Below are 25,190 nucleotides of genomic sequence, written 5' to 3' on the forward strand. Positions count from 1 at the left end.
ATACATTAAACTAAAACCTACTTGTGTGTTTTGCGTTGGAATTTGCAAAGCTAGAGCAAAACTATTCGCGTCGAAACTTTCATCGAGGGCTATAAGAGCTCCATGTACCCCAGATTCTAAGAGGTTGTTACCGTATTCCTAAAAATACGAAATTGTGTTTTATCATCATTACAGTATGAATGATTTATAAAATGGAAAGCAGTAAAATGAAGTTACTTTCAGGCCGATAGATTGCACCCATCTTATAACACGATCATTACTCCATACAAGAACATCGACGTTCGCACCTTCCGCCATTCGTCTCCTTTCTTCTAATTGTTGCCTATCATAATTTAATCGCTTTAAACACGAAATGCCATATTGCAAGCTTGTTCTGTAAAAATAAATACAATTCGGATCAGATCAAGGGATCTAAAAATCACTATTAAACATGAATTTTTGTTTTTAATGATTTATCACCTGTGAAAACTATCAACCATTCTAAGTTGACCACGAAGGTCCTTTTTGGTAAGGTGATCCAACATTCTAGCATCAACAAGGCACTCCATGAAAGTGGACCGATACTGTGGCAAACCAAGACTTGGAAGCCAAACATTACCAATCCATTCGTGGTTCATATCTCCAAATGCTAAGGTTGTGCGAGAAGTTTTTGGTGCTGATGGACTTGTAAGTGACACCATTTCTTGAATAGCTAACCGTAGTTTCAATCGATGTAGAGGATTACTAAGAATAAAAATTATTACATTAAATGTTAGTGATTTTATATTGTATGGAACTCCATCATGCTTGTCATCCAAAATGTGCAGAATGTGTTAAATAACTTAATTTCGTACCTTATACCAATTTCACGTTGAATTTCGGTATCACTAAGAGCACTCATTATGGCACCACTTTTGACATTTGCCCGGCAAGCTGCAACATACCACGTTGGCATGCCCACCCAAAGCTCAAGCCAAGCTACTACAGTTGGTCCATTCCATAGAGCAAAAGGTGTTCCAGCTTTCATTGCCTCCGCCAGAAGTTCGTGTCGTGAGGAATCTAACATACTTCCAAACATACTTGGACTGAAAGAAAATTAGTGCTATAACAATTATATTCATTAATTATTTAAATTATGAATATATTTTTAGTTACATATATGTACCTTTTCTTTTTTCTACGATCAAAATCGCTTTTACTGCCCATAGTGCCAGCAACAGAAACATTATCTCCATAATCAGGATCTGCAGGTGTATTTGCTCCTCCCATACCTGGTATATCTCCAGGCATTGGTGTATCTTTCCCCTTGATCTGTAACCAAAGTTCTCTCTCTGATTTTTCTCATTTTTCTTATTTAGTTATTTGGTTATTATCTTACATAATTAAAATCTGCATTACCTTTTCTTTCTTGCTGAAAAATCTACCAAGACTGCTCTTAATGCCTTTCTTCTTTTGAGCTGCAGCTACTGCTGCTGCGGTTGCTGGACTCATGGTAGATTGCATGTGCAAATGCGAACTAGACAATTGTCCAATTGGCAATCCAACACCAGACAAGTTGTTCTTATGCAAACTGTCCTGGCTGCTATGACGTGAGGACAATGGGGAAGGGGGAGTCCCAGAATTGAGTGCGCCGTTGTTATGTTGCCCATGCCTGCTGCATGGAGCGCTAATCTAGTTTCTATTTCTACTCTAAATAATGCATTCTAGCCCACAAACTATCAGACTTATATCTTTTTTTCTATGCTGTATGTACCTTCTATATCATTTTTGTGATCTGAATTTATTCAAATTATTTTCAGATCTTTTTCAAGATACATCATCACACTAGACAATCAAACAACCAAATTAATAACAGGATTCTCTAAACCATCTGTACTCTTCAATATTTAAAGCATAAAGAGATCAATGTTTTAAATTACGTGAGATAAGATATGATCAGGGAACTTACCGAGCCAAGTGAATTGCATTACTTAAAAGACTTTTAGCAGTGATATATGATTGTGCTTATACATGATAGTACATGAGCATAAGCACAAATACTATTTAGCTTCGAATAATATATGTGATATGATTTTTTATTCCAAATTGCGTATTTTCAATGTAAATGATATTCCTAATTGAGTCAGATTAAAGCATTCAAGTTTTAATTTTGTACTATTCAAGATATCTACAACTGATAATTGTACTACAAACAAATAACTAGTAAACTAAAGAAGAAACGAAGCAATATCAATATCAGTTTTGGAAATTCGTGAAAAAATATCATTATATCACAATCCAATATCTTATACATATAAAAACAATATAGTATCATATGAAAGAATAAAAAATATTTCTTTCCAAGAACGTCCAAAATGATAAATTATGTTTGGCAAAATAGTGAAAAAACAGTTGTAATACCTACTCAGTATTACAGGGAAGGCATAGAAACCTGAAAATATAGCTGATCACTGCTTATGAGATGGGATTGTCATAATAAGTACCGTTTAAAGACAAAGATATAGAAAAACCGCCTTATCTATGAATTCTATTGAAACAATTATAATCTTTTATTGAGATAATGAAAGTTAATTAATTAATTAATTAGTTAATTGCATCTATTGGATCCATCTATATCTTTGCACCTATTTCTTAGAAAACAACCTTATTCGCGCAGGAGATTCAGACGCGACGTTAACTCGATGCAATTCTCTTGGCTGCCTAAATTCCCTCGTTTGTTTGAGACAGCGATGTCTGTCGTGAACTGGGCAGGCTTGAATGTATGATGGATGGAAGAAGCTAATATCAGTTTCTTCCAGGGACTCATTTCTATCAGATCTATCAGTCGGTTCGTCCGTACCACTGTGCTCGAAAATTGGGGCTGTAGGCATAAATATGTGACATCTTGCATACTATTCATTGATCATACGTTTCTTGTAATAAGAAATTATAGTTAAAAAATAGAAATATCCATAATGAATTTTGCAATACAAAAGTATCTATAATTATCAGTCCCTACAACAATTTTTTTGTAAAAACCTAAGATCATCTTAGTAAATCCCTTTTTCCAAAAAAAGGTATAAAAAGGATCTGTTACCATCGATGTCACTTAGGTCGACTTCTAAGTTGTTCATTTCATGCCCACATGGGCCACTCAAATATGTCGTGCACAGCGGCATATGTTGCGGATTACATGCAGTACTACAATCTTTAATTAACCTGTGAGCAGGAAAACCACTGCTGGGAAATCCGGCTTGTCCAGTGCGTCTGGCAGCATAAACAACGCACAATGCTAACTACTTACAAAATAATTACTGAATTTTTGGCAATCCACCTCTATGTATGCAAGGACTTTGATAATTTATGTATTATTATTTAAGCATTAATCAATTGAATGAAATAGCATATTTATGATATTCAATACACATAAAAGACATCTTGTTTCCCAACAAAAAACTTAGAGTCCTCATTATCAGAGATGTGGTTGCAAAAATTTTATTTATAATACATTATCATCGCTTTCTCAGATAGTGCTCGTGTAGTTCAAGCATTGGATCCACGAAGAAATTCGATGTTTGTTGATATCGATAAATTGAAAATTAAACACATACCTTCTGAGTTCCTCTTGACTGTGAGCAAGTGCCTGTGCTACTCGTTCTAGCCTGATCGATCGAGCAGTCAATGGTGAAGCTGCATCGCTACCACCACTTCCTGCACCACCAGTGCTGTCCCTTTCACTCACTGAATGCAATTCTTCGCCTGATAACTGCAACTATGATATGATATAAAAAATTATACATATGTCAATGCTACTGCCTTACACATGTCGAATTGTCATCACAGTTATTTACCTGGCTCGCAGGAAGGGATTCCGAAAGTTGACCTGGACTAGCTAAAGAGGCAGCATATTGATGGAGATGCGCTGGAGACATTGATGCTGGTGCCTTCAAAATGATAAAAATATTGAAAATATATTTTAAAATGATTAAGGATTATAAAGTAAACGGTACTTACCGTATGATATTTATGTAAATAATCTCTGTTTGGACTATGATGTGATTTTGGAGTGGATCGTCCACTTAATGGTGGAGATGCCCGTTCGAGACTTCGTCCTCTGGCTAACAAATTCATATGTTCAAGACTACCAACCCTGGACTCCAACTCCTCGGCACGCGCTTCGGTACTTTGCTTTTCTTCCTTCATCAAAAGTGCACTTTGACATATTGATATATAAAATATGGTATAATAAATAACGTTTGATTACCTGGATTAATCTAATTTCATTATTAATTGCATCTAATTGTTCTTGTAACATTAATGCTAGTGTTTGAGCATCCGTATGTCCTGTAGGACTAATTACATCAGCTGCACAACTGAATAAACTTTCGTTATCTCCGTCACCTTCTGCATCACTAGAAACATCAAATGCTTGTTGTACATTTGCAAGGACATGAGCCTGCTGTAACTTTTCCCATTCTTGCTCTGCTAAAGTGCGCGCTACATAATTCTAAAAAATTGAGAGCGTGTTATTCAGAGTTTTCTATTATATATTTAATTTTTCATATATTAAAATCTAATCTTCTATGTGCTACCTTTGCTGGATCATCTTCGATTGCAGGTCGTTTACCCGTTCTTCTTGGTAAAGAATGAGTATCAAAACTACTATGACTTGCACTCCTAGAAAAGGAACCTGGATCCACTGCATTAGGGGACAAACTTCGAGTTAGAGCATCTGTTTGTTGAATATTGAACGCAATTTCTTGCTGAAGCATCTGCCTTTTCACGTTATCGATTTCAAGGCGAGCTTTCCCTAATTCCTTGACTATTTCGGCCTTCTCATTTTGAAGATCTTCCGCAATCTTCCTAGTCTTTTCCAGTTCTTGCGTGAGTGCGTTTTTCTCTTCTAATGCGTGCATCCTTTCTTTTAAATGTACTTGCAATCTTTCGTTAGATTCTGCAGAAATAAATCAAAGCTAATAAGCATAAGCATGTATTTGTTATCAGTAATGTAATTACTTTACACAATATACATATAAATTACCTGATAAAAGTTTATCAACAGTTGTACTAAGCCGCGTATTATGCTCCTCATTCATCTTAAGTCGTTGATTGACACGCATCACTTCTGCATTCTTTTCTTCAAGTTGCGTTTCCAACCTCTGTATTCTATCCTCTGCGCTGCCGTGTCTTTCTTGAGCCTGCTTATTAAATATTTCACATAATTAAAATCAATGCCTGCAGGTATTAAATTTAATTAGAGGTGAATTCATGAAAATATATCTATATATATTAGATTGTTCTTTATTCTAAATATAATCTTCCAGTAGAGCTAACATGTAAAGCTAATGAATTGAATTGAAGAATAAATACGTGCCTAATACAAACATGTCTACAGAAATGTGATAATAGCACTAAACTACAAGTTATTAACAAGCTCTAAAAATAATCACACTGATTGCTATGTTCGGTATATTTAGTGAGTAGAAAGTAAGTAAATTATTTTATATCAACCTTCACCTTTGTAAGTGACTTGATTATCATATTATATTCATTAACTTCATAATCTTAGAAGAAAATTAAAAAAATCTGAAGTGTGTTTATTGTTTGTGTGGTTTGTGAGTAGCCATGGCCAATGATGAAGAATGTAACAGGGAAAACATTGCAAAAAATTTAATATGTAAACTGAAGTAGAATGAAGACTGTTTTCAAGAAAAGACATTAAAGGGGCAAGCATTCTCGACATAGGTACATTTGGAGGCAGGGAGTATCGATAGAAGTGCAGAGGAATAAGAAAAGAAGAAATTGATGATACGACGACTTAATTCCTCTGCGTACCTGGTTGGGCCTCCTCACCTGCGTCAGAGCCTCCATCCTCTGCTTTAATTGCTCTTCCATTTCTGGTAACTTAGCGTATTGGGCTAATTTTTGTTCTGCGAGTTCTAGTTTCTCCTGTATCGCCGCGATTTTTTCTTCTTGGAGCTAAACATGAATTACATAAAGGTCATTAAATTGACATAAACTGTAAATTTAATATAGAAGAACGATTACCTTTAATTGAGCTTTCTTATGCTGCAGCTCTTGCTCCAGCTTTTCATTGAGATCATGTAAACTAGTGGACTCTCGTTGAGCATTAAGATAACGTTTTTCAAGAGTCGCTATCCTCTCTTCTTGGTCCTCTTTTTGGGCAACATTTTCACGTAAATCTCTCTGTAGTTTGACATTCGTTTCTTGGGTTTTCAGAAGGTCTTTCTGAGTCTTGGACAAAGTTTCTTCCAACTCTGCTACTCGGCCACTTAATTCGGCTACCCGCCGCTGCCATGTGCTCAACTCTGAGCTCTAGAATAATTGTTATAATACAATGTTAATAAAAATCAATGTGTATCTAGTATGCTACTTGTATGTGTACAGAAAGAGTATTAAAAATTGTGTTTCTCATATGCACTATGTAAATATGTACATCTACACAAATATGTTTTAACAAGGCATTATCTCTCTTGTTCTGCTCTTATCTCTGAGATACTATACTAGATCTAATTGAAATATATACTATAATTGAAGTTGTAAATGTGTTTTTATATTGCATGGGATGTTTTGTGTCAGTATATATATACGTCACATTAATGATTAAGCCATTTATAAAGTTTGCTTGGGAAAAAATTCATTCTTATTCATTAGATCATGCGAATATGAAACACACATTATTAATATATATATTCATTCTACAACATGCCATAGGCGCCAATGATAATATGGCACATTTAATGGAAGGTAAATTCAAGTTATGCAACATAGTGTTATAAAATCGATCTAATTTTTTCTGTTAATATTTCTTAAAAAATCTCATTACAATATGAAAACAAAATACAATATTTCAGTAATTGCTTCACGACTATCATACTCTATAACATTTAATGAACATAGTTTAAAGTTGATCTAGAAGATCTCTTAGTGTCGTGTATAAATGAAAGCGCTTAATGATATTATCAAAGATAACAATTTGTTATTGTGTTTCAACACCATGCAGTTTAACGGGGACACTCTAAGTCTCTATGTTTTTAATTCAAGAATAGCAATAAAAAATGTTTTTCTGAACTTGTGTAAATTTGCAAATCGCTTGAGGTGCATGCAGAAGAAAAAAAGGGGAGAACGAAGAAGAGTATATTCGTTCTGCATCTCAAAAATATCAGCAGTCAGGGATGCGTTTTATCGCGCGAGATGTTCCACGATCCATCTACCTGACTGTTCCTAAATCAATGAGAGAATCATACATACGCTAAGTAGTTCGTCGTGATACTTTTTCATACCTGCTTGTCAAGAGTAGCTTGCAAATCTATTACGCGCGCCGCAGAATCCTGGTCCACAGGATCGAGACTGCCATTGCTCAGTCTACTTTCGATCTCTGTTGACTTCTCCGTACCTAGTTTTTGTACTGACTGCTGCAGTTGTTGTTGTTGCGGTTGTTGTTGTTGTTCCTGCTGGCCTCCTGCCTGCTCAGTCTCATTCTGCCCGATCATAACACTACATTCAGAATGCCTCGCTCGCATTGCCTGTCCTGCATCGCCGCGCAATTCCCAACAACTACGTATCTATGCAGCTATGCGACTAAACCACTACCGTGCACGCTATTGCGAATGCATTCTTATTATGGATGCAACGATCGAGATGAATGACAAACAGATGGTCACTTTATCGGTACAGATTTGAACTCTGTTCAAGGATGACATTACATGATTTCCTCTGATCGACGCATAGAGTGCCATGATTTGAAACGAATTGGAAATCCTGATAGAAAAGGGAAATTGAATGAAACGTGGAATAATATGATTGACAGTAACTATTGTAATTCTCATTGTGACATATGAAAATCACTAATGATCAAATGCTTCTAAGATGACACAGAATATACTCTTTAATCGTTAAACACGAGCCAAGGGCTGAAATCTGTGACCAATAACTTCGAAATCAATCAATATCTAACGCCGAGATTAGAAGCGTATCACAGATAGAGAGAAAGAGAACAAGAGGATCCGATGACGCAGAAAACGAACTTTATCACTCTATATAAAACGGTGTGGCTAGGTGAAATACTGAATTATATCAAAACCATGAACATGCAAAGTGAAAAGATCGCATAAATACAATTCACGACGCTTAAACATGTTGAACACCTTTTTCATGTATTCATGATAAATATGACTGTGAAGTATGAAGGAGCAGTGTTATGTGAAATATTTGTGGAGTGCATTATGCATGGGTGTGCAACAACGTAAAGATATTTCTCAGCTACCTTGTTCTGCTGCTGCCCGTCTTCCGCCTGTCCGTTCTCCTTGGGTCTATCTTCTATATTTTTAGGCGCATGTCCACTTAATTTATATTGCTGGAGCTGCGAATTTTTATTCAAATTACAAATATTATATTTGTTACACGATTATTAAACACTTTAGTAATTAAGTATTAAAGAATATACAAAATTAGCTGAAACGATACCTCTTCTTTGGTAATAGCTAGCTCTTCTTCCAGGCTTGTATTCCTTTCTAATGCAACTCGTAATCGTTCACGCACCTGAAAATTAGTTACTATTAAAATATCGATTTCTTATAATCGGTATTATAATTATTATATTTTTCATTAATGCATTTCCAACTACATTATATTGATATTATATTCTCTTCCACTGGTGAATCGCTGCATTTGGTAATTTTATAGAAATTTTACAATTCATCATTCTTGTATCTAGTTCACAAAAAATGCAACGAGCATCAGTTTCAGGGCTGAACGGGAATCGTGATTCTCCGTATCTCCCCTCAAGGTTGCCAATGTGTCAATGTCGTCAAACAATGGATCAGAAAGTTCTTACTTTCTCGTCTAAAGCCTTGTGGTGCTCGAACAGACTTTTTAGAGCTTTGAGCACTTCAACTTCGGACGATACTCCAGATTGCGCGGCGGCTTGCCTCTTCACTACAGTCATCCTAAGCGATCGTTCATGTCGGGAAACCAGGCATTCCAGATGCTCGAGCAGAAGCTGCGGAAGGCAATAGAATCGTCTTGGTGAGCAATGTCGTAGAGACAAGTACCGGCTTCAATCTATAAGATGCATTAGTGGTCTGTTCTACGTACACGAGTATTATTCCTTTCTGCTTTTAGTTCCGATATCTCTTCTTCTCTTTCTAGGATACTTTCGCGCGCTGCTGCGAGCTCCTTCGTCAATTGAGAGAAATCCTGTAATTAAAAAATGCATTTCATTTATATAACAAGCTGCGGACACTGGTGAAACGATGCTAAATAATAAATTATAATAGTTAATAAGAATAAAATTAAAACATCATTAAAACATTAAACATCAACAACATAAAACATTAAAATTAAAACATATAGGTAAGTAAATGTAAATCCATCGTAGAGAACATATGTATAGAATTATAATTGTAAATAAATTGGTTTAGTATTCGCCGGAGTTCATTTCGAATAATACTACTTTAGAAATGATACTGCATTCCCCTAATATCTTTTTACCACGGCGATTTGTATAGAGATTAAAAAAGAATAATGGACACTGTATCCTTGAATCGTAGTCCACTGTTTTTTTATCATTTTTACACGATATAGTATGCCAGATACTTCTATATACATATAATAATAGAAGTGCATTAAATACCCTTCACCGATCAAAATCAGTTTTAACCGTAACGTCATACAATATGATAAAAAGAAATTTTCATGATTATTTTTAATAATTCAATAAGACGAAAATAAGGAGAAATGAACATCTGATTACTTGTAACAAGACAATATGAATTGAAGAGAAGTGTAGTGTAATGTAAGAAGATCCTAGATTGTTTCAAGTTTTTCAAAAATGATGATCAAAGTGGTCAGGAGTCAGTCTCAGCGGGATGCTTGATAGGGAAACCGCACTTTCACCTTTTTCATTCAAGCGCGTTTTATTCACGCCTTCGAACGTGTTACTTCCGCTCGACACTCCAGCACAATGTTAAATCTTTATTTATAAATGCTACCTCGATCGATATGGCCTTCCCCGTTGAAACAACATCGACAGCTGCTTTGCACTTTAAAGGAGCAAACAGCCTCATCTAAATTTATGTCGCTCCTGCTTGCCCTCGCTCCTGTCCCTCATTGTGCGAAACTTGGGAAAACTTGACACTTACAACCATTATTTTTGGTATCAGAACAACAATCTCAAAAAGAAAGAGAAAATTCTAAAACTGAGTATAAAGTACCCTGTGGTGCACTTCTTGTATCATATTTAACATAGTATATTATAAATTTATCACATAAATTGTGACAAAAAGGAGATAATTTAACAAAACGAAGCTAATTTTTCTAAATTTCTTTCTCGCTTGACAATGTGAAATTTCAGATATCTCTAATTTTAAAACCTCTTCATGTCTTCCGAAAAAGGAATACCCTGAAGAATTTATATATCTTCTCTTGAATGTTCAAAAAGCCTGCAGTAAGTAACTTCTTTCAAGTTTATCGGAATGATGAAAATTTGGAATTTTAGAATCCAAAATAAGGTATCTCCTTATCTAACATAATTTCAATTCTCTAAATAGTTCAACTAAAGAACAAAAAAAGAAGAAAGAGATAAAGAAAAAAATAGATATCCAAGTAATCTATATGATACAAAGGAGAGAAGATATGAAGATATAAAGATATAAAAGAAGGAAGATATTTAAAACACGCCTGTAACTCGGATATCGTATCCATGAGAGTAAAAATTGAGCTACTAACACAGATTACATAAAAGCTGTTCGGTAACGAGCAATAGTTTCATGTTAAAACGGAGCAGAATGGACAAGGCTGGCCGTTCAAGTGGTTAGATATTGTCTTTGAATGAAGAGATATCGATGGATTCGTAAAGAACTCATTAGCCAGACGATGGCTGATTAATTACAGCCGACTAGGGAATCCTATTAACACATCGAATGTGTGCCGAACGAAATCACCGGGAAATACGACAGAGTGAAAAGCGGCTACACAGAGAAGAAGGGACCTAATTTGCATACTGAAGTTCAGAACCTGAATTATTCCTCTGGGATCTTGAAATCACGCTTGTCTGCAATTAAGCGAAAATACTATGCATTATACACACACAATATTTGCTATAGTTCTGAAATCAAATATTGAATTATAATAGATTTAGAAGCTTTTGTATAATTACGGTAATTACTTAAGACTTCTATATCTATAAGTCCTCATCCTTTTGCCTGCAGATACATTTTAGAAGTTTGATACGGTGATATCAAATATGAAAGTAAATTAATGATCTGTTGGTGTTTACCGGTAGAGACATTTAAGACCCAGACAATTAATCATTACGAATGGTAATGAGAAACTAATACTCAAGGATTGAGGAAGGATGATCTAATTACAGGTATATTCTCATGAATAAATAGCAACGATAAAAGACAGGTTAATGCTTAGTATTGTTCGATTTAAGCTAAATTAATGACGCTCTCTGTCCATTTATCCTAAACATACGATGCTCGGTATCTTCCCATTCCAACGACGCTTATTTAAATTATTCAATAACAATTTCAGCGAATCAATATTTCTTTTAAATTAAATTATATTATATCAAGTTAAAATCAACAACCAAAATCCATAAATTAACATGTTCCACACATTTAAACAACGTGAGCAAATATTGTACGAGAACAAATACTGAATCTTTAATTTAATGGATACTCATCAATTACATCGAATTGACATAACAAGCAGCGAAACTTCTGACCTTTCTAGACACCCGATACCTGTATTTAAACGTAATTGATCGATACATTTGCCAGCAAGGCCGTATCGATTCATTAACAGCTCCGTTCCATAGACAGAAAGAAAAAGAAGTCGCAACTTTTTTCTACAATTTCATCGCGCAACAAGTAGCTGAGAGAAAGGAATTTTCAATGCATTACTTGTGCCAGCAATTAAAACGAATTTTTCTTCGTTTTTCGCGCTAGAGACGCGTATAGCTTTTCATACATTCAAATACAAGTCTCATCCGGAAGAATAATTAACGATATGGTATCGTTATCTATGTTTCTCACAATTTCTCCGGTATTTATAGCGGAACAATTTTTAATTTAAATGATAATTAAGATTGGCATATGGAAGTATACATTTCTTCGCGCCTCAGATACATCAGATTTTCAGATTAACCGTTTCTGTTTAATATTGTTTCTTAAAATTTTTAACGACTCATTCGCAACTTCTTTCATTACAACAGACATTCCAGCAAACATCAACATCATTTTAGGTATTATCATCAGACACTGTTCGAACCCATAGGCTCTTCAAGTTGACCGTAACTTGGCTTATATGAATGCGAACTTCAATTTAAATGGTTTAACGAATTTAAACAAAACTTGGAATTAAGGAATCTTCCACTCCGAGTATCTATCATCGCCTCTCAATTTATAGACCCACTTTGAACTATCTCAACATTCTACACTCTCATACTGATACAAGGGGTGTCTTACTATCAAGAATTACTTAAAAATTATCTAGTTTCAATTGCTGTCCAACATATATATTTCATATAATAAAAGAGAAATCGCGTTTCTTATCTATTCTCTTGGTAAACATGTAAATTGTAATATCTGAATCAGTGCTCCGGAGAGGTTCATGCACTTCTAACAAACTGCAGCTGCATAACCCTTGGAGTCCGTTGTGCCTAAACTGTATGTCCGCACGCGAATTTAAATCTCATCTTACGTACGCATCGCGTTACGCGATCGATATCGCTTGGAAATTATCGCTGTTCCGATAGTGTGTTCCCGGCGACATCGTGACGCAACCATGGAATCGATAGATACACCGACCGGCGAAACTCTGTTCGCCACGATTCATCCTTTTTTCCTCATCCCTTTTTTTCGTCTTTTGCATCTTTCACGAGGCAATTTGCGTGAGATCGTGTTCAACTGGCTGAATCTTTCTCCGGAAACAATTCGTTGAACCTGCGATAAAGAGAATATAGATTTGATTTTAATTCTGGAACTCAATGTTGTTTCAGAGATCTCGCTCGTTTAAGTACTAAGATATAACAAATATAAGAAACCCGTTATAATTGCACTCAGGTCTTGAATATAATTTTCAATTGAATTTTATTTTAAATATAATTTGCTAAACTTAGGGATTCTTGTATGATGTATAAATTCAGCATAATATTTTAATGTTTGAATTACTGAAAATTGTACATCCAAGATACAAGAATCTGTTTTTTCAGTAGTCATAGAACACGTCAGGCACGATTGCAGTAGAAACTTCAGTGGTTAATTTCTCTGAATACCGAAACGAAGAAGAATATTAGTTCTAAATGTATGAGACTCATAGACGTTATAATCTTTTCCTAGGAGTTTAATTTCTATTAATTAATTTCTCTATCTCCCAAAAATTCAAAAGTTCTGAATGTTCTTGCACCTGTTAACAGGTCGCTTGAGAAACCTACGGGCGACAATGGAACATTTCCCTTGGTGAAGAAATAACACTTGAAACCCGCTGTAAGACACTTTCTACTGTCAATTGTAAATAGCACAAGTTCCGCCTCTGCAAATTACAGAAGTGAATTAAATTAATGCGCAACAGCATTCGAGTGTACGATTTATTTCTATAAAACTGCGTGCATGTTCTTTCTTTGAAATTGTTCCCTATCATTATACCTAGAAACATCACTCTCTGTATCTAATATTTTATTGATCATCAAAATTATGAATTTACGATACTATTATGTGTCATTAATAATTAACTAACACAGCGATTTTAAATGAAAACACATTGAAACTGATTGGTATTTATAATATTTGGCCTTACATTATGGAATTCTGCAAGACTGAAAAGTAAATACCACATTCCTAAATTAATGGTTTTCTAATTATTAGTTACACACGATAAAAATGTTTAGTAAGCATAAGAAAATGAATAGCCAACTATAATTTGCAATTACAGCTTGTCAGAATGAAAGAAGCACAAAATCGGTGTAGCCAGAATTTTCAACAATTTTAGTACGACGTCTGGTTGACGCAGAAACTCTTACTGGCTAACAATTACTCTGATTATCCAGTTAACTATGTTTTCTAAAGATTCACGAAGAAATGTAACGGGACGGTTCCGCTTAATTTCTTGCCATTCAACCATGGAAAATAATTAGACCCATCCGTAGCAAGTAATAATTAAGCATTTATTCGGCTAAATGATCTACTTTCGCCTAAACTATGATTACCCGAATTTGTTCGTTCATTTCTTCGGATATTTAGATATGCGATCATCGGTTTATTTATATCCACTGCACGTTCCATTTTCCAACATTCTCCTAACGGTTGTTCGAGAAATGACAGGCCTGCTGGGAAATCGCGAGTTCGTCGCTAGGAATCGCGCAGACTCTCGTCCCGCTTGATTATTATTATCAGTTCGAGACTGTTAGGCGATATAGGTCGATTCAAAAACGATGACAGAAATTTCTGCAATTCTGCCGTTCAAATAATTCTGAAACATTGAAATATATTTGTAAATTCTAGGAAATTTTATAAACTCGGCAAAGAAACAATTATGCGGATCGATATACGAATTTAGGCATTTAAGAAATTTGGTGAATAGATAAGATATAGGAGAATATACTCCCTTCTTCGTGATCTGAATGTGAATTAATTAAAAAATCACGAGAGGAAATGTCACGTTTAAAAAGTAGACGACGTCCAGATAATGTCAGAAGTCGGTCCTCTTCTTGATCCAAAATTAAAATTTGACTCATTTCTTCAAGATCAAATGCTAATGAGATACTTTTCAGGCCTTTTATGCGCTCAATGTTCATATTTTATATCGTATTTATGGTGAAAGATTCACGAGAAATTCTCGAACAGAGGGTACAGATTGCACTCGTAAATCTCACGACACCATGTTCCCATCAAGCCGAGGAGCCTTTTAATTCAAAAAACCACCAACTCTCCACCAACAACTTGTCGATTATTTTTAGTCGGGGAATGTTGCACTGTAAAGCGTATTCATACAAAGAAACTTTGTCTTCGTTATCAAAGAACATTCAAATTTTTTAACATGAATAAAAAATTGATACCATATATCCTTATTCTAAGCCAAGAACAAAAGTTTTCTAATAAAATATTTAATAAAAATTCCAATAGACTCACTGACAATTTTTTATCACTGAAGAGACGAGCTCTTCTGATTTTCATTAACTATACTGAACACAACTATCGAGTTCTAAGCAAGGAAAACCGACGTCGTGAACTAAAGAACGGGGACAAGCTGAACGTGCCAGATACAGACGAAAGCCAAACTTGATTATTGCTCGAGTTGCAATGGGAACCTATAAATAGTGGGATCCAAGACAACGTCGGGGATGTTATCGACTCATGAAAGCTTGACGAACGTGAAATCGTGCCTGAAGCTTTATTGGGCAGGTAAAATTTTTGTAACATCGACGTACGGGGGATTAAGCTCTCTCTGAAGAAAGGGAAAGAAGGAAATACGGATCAGTGGATCGCAGAGATGCGATCGATGTGAATAAAATGCATCTCGATCGGTATTATGTACTCGTTAATGGGAACTTGCAGAGAAAGAAAACCCGGATAGTTGGAAAATAATCCACAAAGATGCAGTATCTCCGACTAGCTTGAAAACTGAAGACAAAAGAAGCGAAATCTGACGTCTCGGTAGTGGAGATACCTTGTGACACAAAAATATAGGACACTCAACTAAAACAAAGAATAAAAAAAAATTCCGTATATTAATATGAAAATGATGGTACAAAAAATAAAAGTAATTTTAATATCCTCCTTTCTGACAAATTTTGTCTAGTTAGATTATTCAATTTTATTTAGAGTTCAAATTCATTAGATTTTTATGACTATAAACATTTTCTTATATCCTGACATGATCGTTACAATTCTAATCACAAATTTATTAATCCAACACGATTACTAATTAATTGTGAGCGTTTTTAATAAAGAATATTTTTCATTTCTGAATAAATACTGTTCTTCGAAATGGAAGAATTAGATATGATCCAAAGGGCATCATTTTCTCATCCCCATACAGGTTTTTCTCTAAATAGCTAATTAAGTATAATTGGAATAGTCGACAACGGTATGATACTGAAACACGACAAAGTAGGGAAAAGAATCATCCGTGAGGAAACATTATTCTCTCGAGAGCGAGATATTTAGCACAGCCGAGGAGAATCTCTCTACCTATAACGCCGCATTACTATTTTAATAGTATGAGCTGGAAGTATGTAATGCGCAATGCATGCGTAATAATGAGCTACCGTCACTTTATTCTGTGACTTGATAATAATCTCGTGTCTCGGGATAAAGAATTATTGTTTCACTACTAGTAGTCTCACGATGTTCCTCCAATTTATTTTCAATTATTTTTACGTAATAATCCAACTGCTCCTTTTTAACAAACAATTTTACTTCATAGATAAGAATATGCATTGCATTGCTTATGTTCGTCATCGATTTGTATTCGCTTCTTCAATGTCTAAAACCAAGAAACAGTGATTCAGCGTAAATGTAATTTATTACATGTTCTATATCATGGTTACTTGATATGATGAACAGATAAGTAATAAATAAGTGAATAGAAGAAAAGGCCAATAAGAAAAAGATCTCGAACTATTACAAGTCCAAAGAACACCAAAATCTTTTTCACAGAAATTTAAGTCTTAAGCTTCTCTAATGGTTATTAAAGTAGAATCTACTGATTTAAAAACAATAGAGAGAAACAGGAAGATTAGTGAAACATAAAATATTAACGTAATTCTAAACAGACTCTTGATTGAAACATCAATATCTCTAAGAATAAAAGTAAACAGAGAAAGCTATAATACAGCTATACACGTTTAAGTATGGACATGTACATAGTTTAATAATGTTGGCTAACGCATAATAATGTTATGCGTTGATTGCAGCAATGACCACAACTTTATTGTTTAATTGTGAGAAAGAAGAAGAAATATCTTCGTACAATACTCTTAAAGACTTAAAATCACCTATGTCAATGTTAATGAACTAAAACTACTGCATTAAAATACCGAATTAATTACCATAAATCAAGATTCATCAATTAACCAAATCTTTCATCAGTTAGTATTTATCAGATTATATGCATCTCTGTTTTTATTTTAAAGCATAATTTCTCTTCAGTGGCCGTTCAAGTACAGCGTAAGCTCCAATTAAACGAAGCACGAACTAGCCATATTGAGATTATCAGGATCTCGAACTTCCAGAACCCGAAATCTGAAAAAGCAAGTAGATACACGCGAAGATAGAGTTGCATAAGTATGTAAATACAAGCCGGCTGCATAGTTATACGCATGTTTGCGATTGAATGGCCTTTTGGTATCGTGCAATTTGCATTCTTAACGCTTGCACGCCGTCAATTATACGTGCACAATACTGCCCCGATAACGTTAAAGGAACAGCCAAAGGTGTCTCGCAACAATTACAATTTTCTGCATTTTCGTTAAATATTCGATCAACTTTTAACTTCCTTTAAATCTTCTTACAGATAGATATCTTCGACTCGATACAATTATCTAAAAAATGATTGTAATAAGGAATTAATAAAATAATAATTAAGTTATACTCTGTAACGATATTCTAATAACGAGATGCAAGGACAACGAGCGCGAAGAGTATACGTATCCAAATTGGATTCAGCATTTTCTGCCAGAACTACTGAGAACTTCATGTGAAATGAAGAAAGGTAAAAAGCTGAAGAAGAAGGCAGCCCGTTCTGCTAGACGGACAAAAACAAATAGTCAGATAAAAGCGTTACAAAGAAGGAGAAAGAAATGTGAAGAGGGCGTGACGAGAAGGGGTGGAACACGTTGGCCCCATCTGAATCATCACTGCACGCGAATGGCTTCATTCATACGCAAATTTAAAGTACGTTCACGTGAGGCGGTATTACGATCTATACCCTTCGTTAGATCGATCATTCTTTACAACCGACGACTCCTCTTCCCGTTCGAGTCTACTTCTGTCGACAGTGGTAAATTGAAATTACTTACACGGATTTTGGCTAGAGCATTCTACACTTTAATATTTCATTATTATAAAAATTAGATATGAGTTACATAAAAGTTAGAAAGTAAGAAATTGAAAGAGTAGAAAAACAAGGAAACAGCGAAACTTGGAAACTCGAAAAGTTAACGCAAAACTAGAAACCCAAGGAAGTTAATATAGTGCGAGAAACCTAGGAAGCTAGGAAAATTAATATAAACTGAGAAACTAGAAACCCCGAGGAAACCACCTCAAACATATCCTTTTCCAAACTACCACTATAATTCGTTCCAAAAAATGTATGTATCCCATATCCTTACTACCATAGAAATTCAGAATTCAATCTTAAAAGTGCTTCATTAAAGTTTATAACAGCCATAACATTTTAATTCAATTTTCACAAGCTCATAATATTTTATAAGTTAAATATTCTATAGTTAATATTCCATAGCTCCATAAGATAAAATATGACAATTAATTAGTTCCACAGTACCATAGAACTCTTGCACGTGTAACAGCTTTTTTGAAATAGTTGATCGTTTAATCGTCAGATATGCGGGATGAGGTGTGGTGGAAAATCATGTTCGACCAGGTATACGATCGAAATGATGGGCGACAGCGGCGCGGCTTGTTTAATGGCACCTACGAAAAGGAAAGTGCTCACCCACGCATCCTATCTGACGGACATTACAATGGCAGGTTATAAGTATCGGTCTCGTGTTTCTTGCTAATTAAACGTGAACGCGAACGGATGTAAAACATAAAACGTGGCAGATAAGACCACATAATCTTTCGAAATCGTGGTTTCAAACGGTACAAAGCTAGTGCATCTATTCTATTCGACTGTTGCACTTTTTATAGATATCATTGATGTTACCCCTTTCTTGTTACAGAAAGCATCTTGTGTGCGAGATTATTAATTGCTACAGAGGATGGTAAACAGAAGTTAAATTTTCATTGTAGGAATCTAAAAATTGAAGAATTAGGTGAGTCAAAAAAAAAATTGGAAAACATATTACGAAGATATTATAAACAAAATTGACTTGGAATTTAAAAAACAAGGTAAATATGATAAATTTAATGAGAAATTCAGAAATTAGGAAATTAAGAAATTAGAAAAATTAATTAGATGTTTAAAAGAATAATTGCTATCCTATTTTATCATAATTATTTGACCCAGTCTCAAGCTTAATCAAAACTTTAATTTTCTCGCAGAATAAACGTGTTAGTGACTACTATCCACAATGGACTCCCAGCTCAGCAATGCAATTTAATCGCCGACATTTTCATCGATGATGGCCATCAATCGTAATTAACTTTGTAACTCTCTATCTCCCTAACGCATTATCAAAAGAATCGATTGTGTTTTTAGCAGCTATGTTCTGTATGAAATAATTTGTAATTAGTCACACTGACAAGTCACGACGGTGACTAATCGAAACCTCCTCTTCTCATCTGTGGTTTTTCGACGCTGCTTCAGGAGTATATCAGTGTTGCCCTTAAAGGCTGCAGTTCTATTTGCTCGGCAACTTACGACGAACAGTTACCAGAGGAGCATAATATGTACCAGATGTTTACCGTTTGGCTTAGCTACTGTGCAAATACCAAGCTCCTTCATCCAACTTCCAGATAACATATCGCTTGCTTATCCAAAGAAATTTGTACCATTAGCTATCTTCTGAGAGAAACTAGAATTTTCAAAGAAATATACACAATGAAAATGAAGTAGGTAATAGATCAAAGATTTTGTGATTTTCATTAATTTTCTAAGAAGTGCAGATTCATTTGTAAAAATATTATTTTGGAAATCTTAAGATTGTTTCCCCATAAAAGATCAACCTCCATTAATTGGACTATGAATATCTTCAGTTTTTAATAACACAGAGAAATATTGACTAATAAGAAATGTCAATCTTTTCTTTCTTAACTTTAAGATTCTTGTCCCTGAAGAGATGAAATTGCGAGAAAATGATACCAGGCGAATCGTCAATGCCAATACGCGGACAGATTCGAGGAATGTGAAGGGAAATCAATATAGCTCAAACTTCTCTGACTCAGTGACACAGAATATCAGTTCTATCGGTTTACGTGGAAAATGGCTAACGAGCGCAAGCTAGTGTAAGGAAATAAAATAAAATATGAAAATTTATACTAAAATATCATTCGATCTGAGAATCTCTATATTTTTAGAGTTCGTTCCTTATAACAATCAATCTCCTGAGATTCAATCCCAAAAGAAACCTCCAAGTTTCACCAAGAATATTTAAGTTCTATGTAAGTGCATTACCAAATCCACAAGTTCCAATGTTCTAATTTTAAAATACATTGCATGTATTGCATTAAATGTTTATTTTATAATATAATAATTTATATCATAAAGGGTTGAGCTTCAAAGTTCTTCATCGATGAAGAAATCAGTAGTTTATCTAAAAGAAAGAGATGAGAGATGCAGGGTTGCATGTACCAATTGCAACTTTTAAAAGTTCCTCGAGAAGGATGATCTTCGAGTTCGCACAATCGCGCGCGATGAATTCAGCTCGCACATTAAGCGTATAACTGGGAGTTGTCGGTAATAACGTAGTGGGTGGATATGAGGCTAACGTTCCAACTATGTACGGCGCTGTGTGTCTTGCAAGTGCACTCTAAACAGATGGTTCTCAACCTGTATCTTTGTGGAATGCGTCAATTCCATACTAATTACGGTCAATCTAAAAATTATACAAATAAAAGAATATTTTAAATAATGTTTTTTAATATTGCAGAATTAGCATACCTAGGCTTTTTCATTATTTCTACATATATTTAAATTTTTTTTGCCAGTGCAGAGTGAAATGTTGGAAGAATAAATGGAAGGATCTGATCGGTCACGTGACGAAGCAAATAAAAAAAGATAGGTCAGCTATATGGCACCGATTATCGGGGATCTGAAAAATTGGGCCATGTTTTGTTCGAGCTGCGTATAAAAAGCTCGAATGAGTGTTCGAACGAATTCATCCGACTTTGTATCGGGACCGATTTCCATTCTTTTCTTTCTTTGTTCATTTTAAACCAAATTATTGAATAATCAATTAAGTTTATATAAATTAAGAGTGGTTCGTGCAATTTGGTTGAAGAAACAGATACTTTTACCCATTACGGAAACTCGTAATATAGTGCTTTTCTACAACCACCACCATGTTATGTTCTATTAAAACAACACATGGAGACAATTAGTACTTATAAACAGGTCATTCGGCAGCAGCATAATAATACACAACGAGAAATAATGTACGTATAAAAGAAATTATGAAAATTTCATTTAGATCAAGCTCTAGATTGCTTATAATTAGTTATAATACTTCACCTACATTTTTACCAATATCTAATTCCAATACCTGCAATCCCCAAGAAGGATCACTTTTGTTCGCTTCCAAATTCAACAGCTACGTAATTTTATATTGATCTGCCATTAAATTTCACCCATATCTAACACAAAATTCCATCTACATACATCTTCAATATCTTCAACAATATCATTATTTCAAAATAGAATATGTAATTTTAACACCTGCAGCTACGAAGAGAAATCCTTTGGCAAAGGCTTTCTTCTCGATTTATTCATCCGAGTCAAACACAGGATTTTATATTCTGTTTCACTTATACACATCTTGAATATCTTCGATAGAGGTATCATTTCCAAATGGAGCATCCAACTTTAACACCTACAAGGACAAAAATAAAAGTTGTTAAATTCATCAAATTTCCAGCTAACATTCGATTGGTGTTAATTACCACGTCGATTAAATTTCATCTAAATCCGGCCAAAGCGAAGAGAGGAGCATTGAAAACCGCTGCACACGGCCGAAGGCAGCGGCGTTGCAGCTCGTTGGCGGCGCGCGCGAGTAGAGAGAGCTACTACTACCGAGTAGTGTGTAAAAGGCGAGGTTCATTCATGCGCCGCCGGCTGAGTAAGGTGGGGTGGCTATTGATCGTCGAGCGTATATCGCGTACACCGGTGCATTGCACCCGTTCGCCTCGTTCTAGAAATTTTTACCCCAAACTCTCTTCCGTGCCTCCTCTCTCCATACCGCGCCTACCCCGATATCGTCGCTACGTTCTTCGTCCTTTCGCCGATTTTCAACCGGATCCTCGTATACGCCGATTCCTACCAGTCTTCTGAAACCGAATAATCAGCCCTATTCGGCTGGGGATCGATAAACTTCCCGGGGGCTCTTTCCAGGCTTTCCACTACCTCCAAGAGAGCTCATTTTTACATGGTGCATGATAGGGATGCTAACTTTTGGTTCAACTTGATGATGAATAGTATTTGGAAAGGGTAGATGTGTACTGGAAGTTAATATTTTGATAGTTTTAGTTGATACATCACTTTGTAGTATTGTTAGTATTTTGTAATACTGTTCTTGTACTTATTAGCTATTAATATATTTAAGTAAACGTAACCAAATGTGACTTCAATATAAAGTTGATAGTACAAAGATTGATAATATAGATAAATATAAAATTAACGCATTCTGGCTTAACTGGATTAGTATCTTTTCATTTGCATTCTATTATATTTTTCCAGATATTCATTTGTAATATATAGAAGAAAAATCAGAGTACCTAATTATAGTTAACTCCAATAAAGATTACAAGAATTGAGAATAAAAAAGTCTACCAACTTACAAGTATCCATAACTCTAATTTTATATAACATGAGCATCACTGAAATTATTACCGTGTACTCATCATACCGTGTAATCATACCTTGAATCACATCTTTCAGTAAATAGTTCATTTAAATAACATCTGATCCAATCAAGTCATAGTCTACAGTATGCATACTTCGCACCTGCGATAGTATCCAGTAATAAAATCTAACAAAATCATAATAGTTTGAGCACGTTCCACTAGAAAACCAAACAAACGAGTTGAAGAAAAAAAACAGCAACTCGGAAAAGGGGTGAGAATTTCGAGAGATCCTAAAACTATTTCACCGCGATCTGAATTTTTTCTCGACGGAGGGTTGAGGCGACCTAATCGCCTTTTTCGCCTCGCTTCCACTCTCTTCCCTCTCTTTCTCACCCTTTGCTCCCTTTTGCACCCCTTTCCCTCCCGCACTTCCGCTGCACGCGCCTGCAGCTTTTTGCAACCCCTGGCCGGCATTACGTGCCGAAACTGCGAGCAGGTCAGTTTTTTCATTGCTCGATCGTCAAGTATATACGTGTATCTGTATGCATGTGTGTATGTGCATTTGTATAAGTATGGTAGTAAGTACAGAGGGAGGGGGAGGGGGGAGAAACAAGAAGAAAATGGAAAAAGAGGAGCGAGAAAAAAGAGAAGAGGGGAAGACAGAGAGAGAAGAGGTTCCACTCTCAAAAGTTTCCCACCCTAGCTTCTCTCTAGCCCTTTCTGCGCTAGACAGGACGAAACTTTCCGCAGTATTACAAATGAAACGGTCTTTGTGTCGCGTTGCCACAGCTTCGAGATCGCTCCAAGCATGCTTGGCAGCGAACCCTTTCTTCCGGACAACGTTCCGCTAGGATTGTTCGAAAGAATGCCAGAATATTCCGGCGAAACTGGCGGTGATTTATGGAGAAACGTGCCGATGCTAATTCAATCCCGTTCAAGATTATTTAGGGTGAAGATTCGATTAACCTTTTGTTCATAATTGTTCCTTTAGCAGGTATTGGTTGCATCTTTCCACTTGTTGGACTTTAGTCAAAGATGGTTTAAGTAGTCTGTACAAGGGAACGATACTAATTACTATTTCACTCTGAATTAATTAACTTGACAGTTCAAACTATCTCGATAATTACGTTTTCATTTTCTTCATGATTCTGTAATTTTCTTGTTTAAAGAATTATTTGATATTATTTAGTGCAAGAATAGTACCTTTCTGGCCATGCTTGACTCGATTAATTAAGCAATTCATAAACACCAGTAATTAATGTAATTTGTGAATACAACTAAAGAAATAGATCCCAAATAGAGATTTGTTTCATCCTCGAAATACCATAATGCTATATTCTGGATATGTACTCATGTGCATTCTGCACATTTTTGCACATTCATAAATGTCTGCAATCTATCTATGTATAAATATTAGACACTTTTTTCATTTCCACATCCTCAATTTTCATTTTTTTTTTTATTTATTTTTTAAATTATTTTCTATACATCCATCCCAAATATTTCAATTGCAAGACTATCGATTTTCTTATGTTTGATAGGACAAGTACAAGTAAAATCATGTTTGCCTTTCAAAATCGAATATAGAAAGGTTTTCACAGTTTGATCGGTCATCGTGATTAACTGATCCCCATGGATCAAACCTAACGATGTAAGAAACAGATTTAACCATAATAAAGAAGACCTTCGGATGTCCAGTTTAAAAACTTAGGGGAAAGAGTCGGTAAAAAAATCGCGGAAGGACAAAAACAGAAATCACGTAATACGAGCCGCTCGAGTGACTGCCCTTCGTACTCCAATTGCTCTGAGACAGCCTGTAATCCAGCACACATTACATCAGAGATCCACACCCAATCTCCATATGCGTGGAACGCGATACATCGTCGATAAATACACGATGTGCTTCCTAACAAAATATATACACTGTACGAGAAGTTGTTTCTAAAATAATAATCTGAAACCACTTTTTGTTAAAAATTGATCTTTCAAAGTGGAGACTAAAAATGAAATTTAATTTTTTAAGGTGGAAGAAGAAGAACATAAGGAAGGACTTATTACTTATTATAGATGTCAATTATGGAATAATACGAGAAGGATTCAGCATAGTATTATACTTCTTAGAAAATTGAACATGCAAATTCTTATTTTCTCAAGCTAATTTTCACAGGTATGAAGAAAATCAATGAAAATTTGAATTTTTTAATGAACTTTAAGGTTTAGACCAAATGAAGAGGGAAATTATTAATTATTGGAATTTTCAATTACTGAGAAATTACAAAATATAAAAAGTCAATTATTCCTGACAATTCTGCTTTCTATTAAGATATATGCTACACATACATCATGATTCTACGCCCACCGCCATAAAAATTTCCAAATTGTAACAAAAGTTTCGACAAGCTTGTAACAAGCTTTTAAGAGATTAAAAAGGAAAATAATATTCTTATTTCTGTGAAGAAATTTAGGTTGGAAGATAGTTCAGGGAGGTCTGAAATACATACGAATCAATTAGCAAACAGATGT

The 25,190-nt window shown here is 35.0% G+C and overlaps 1 protein-coding gene and 1 long non-coding RNA gene across 16 annotated transcripts in view; one reads left to right on the forward strand and one right to left on the reverse strand.

Annotated features, from left to right (window-relative positions):
- Liprin-alpha (PTPRF interacting protein alpha) overlaps positions 1-25,190 on the reverse strand; it is a 42,019-nt gene that overhangs the window by 5,725 nt on the left and 11,104 nt on the right. For 3 of the 15 annotated variants that reach the window (XM_076622966.1, XM_033330404.2, XM_076622974.1), the window contains exons 3-22: positions 9,076-9,177; positions 8,816-8,980; positions 8,446-8,520; positions 8,246-8,341; positions 7,263-7,460; positions 6,007-6,294; positions 5,794-5,937; positions 5,000-5,159; positions 4,551-4,912; positions 4,223-4,465; positions 3,973-4,155; positions 3,810-3,902; positions 3,570-3,730; positions 3,178-3,225; positions 1,378-1,630; positions 1,145-1,290; positions 834-1,064; positions 460-723; positions 217-373; positions 22-138 (exon numbers count right to left, since the gene is read on the reverse strand). In XM_076622966.1, the coding sequence (XP_076479081.1) occupies positions 22-138; positions 217-373; positions 460-723; positions 834-1,064; positions 1,145-1,290; positions 1,378-1,630; positions 3,178-3,225; positions 3,570-3,730; positions 3,810-3,902; positions 3,973-4,155; positions 4,223-4,465; positions 4,551-4,912; positions 5,000-5,159; positions 5,794-5,937; positions 6,007-6,294; positions 7,263-7,460; positions 8,246-8,341; positions 8,446-8,520; positions 8,816-8,980; positions 9,076-9,177 (3,486 nt within the window). Of the gene's footprint in view, positions 1-21; positions 139-216; positions 374-459; positions 724-833; positions 1,065-1,144; positions 1,291-1,377; positions 1,634-3,177; positions 3,226-3,569; positions 3,731-3,809; positions 3,903-3,972; positions 4,156-4,222; positions 4,466-4,550; positions 4,913-4,999; positions 5,160-5,793; positions 5,938-6,006; positions 6,295-7,262; positions 7,461-8,245; positions 8,342-8,445; positions 8,521-8,815; positions 8,981-9,075; positions 9,178-12,691; positions 12,930-21,543; positions 21,698-21,767; positions 22,152-25,190 lie in introns of all 15 variants that reach the window. The other 12 variants (XM_076622975.1, XM_076622973.1, XM_076622976.1 and 9 more) reach the window with 12 other exon arrangements.
- LOC143303409 (uncharacterized) lies at positions 18,534-20,053 on the forward strand. The gene is made up of 4 exons (XR_013059629.1): positions 18,534-19,058; positions 19,212-19,304; positions 19,477-19,721; positions 19,931-20,053. It is a non-coding gene; the product is annotated as an uncharacterized LOC143303409 (long non-coding RNA).

The sequence above is a fragment of the Bombus vancouverensis genome, chromosome 12, assembly GCF_051014615.1.
Source record: "Bombus vancouverensis nearcticus chromosome 12, iyBomVanc1_principal, whole genome shotgun sequence".
NCBI lineage: Eukaryota > Metazoa > Arthropoda > Insecta > Hymenoptera > Apidae > Bombus > Bombus vancouverensis.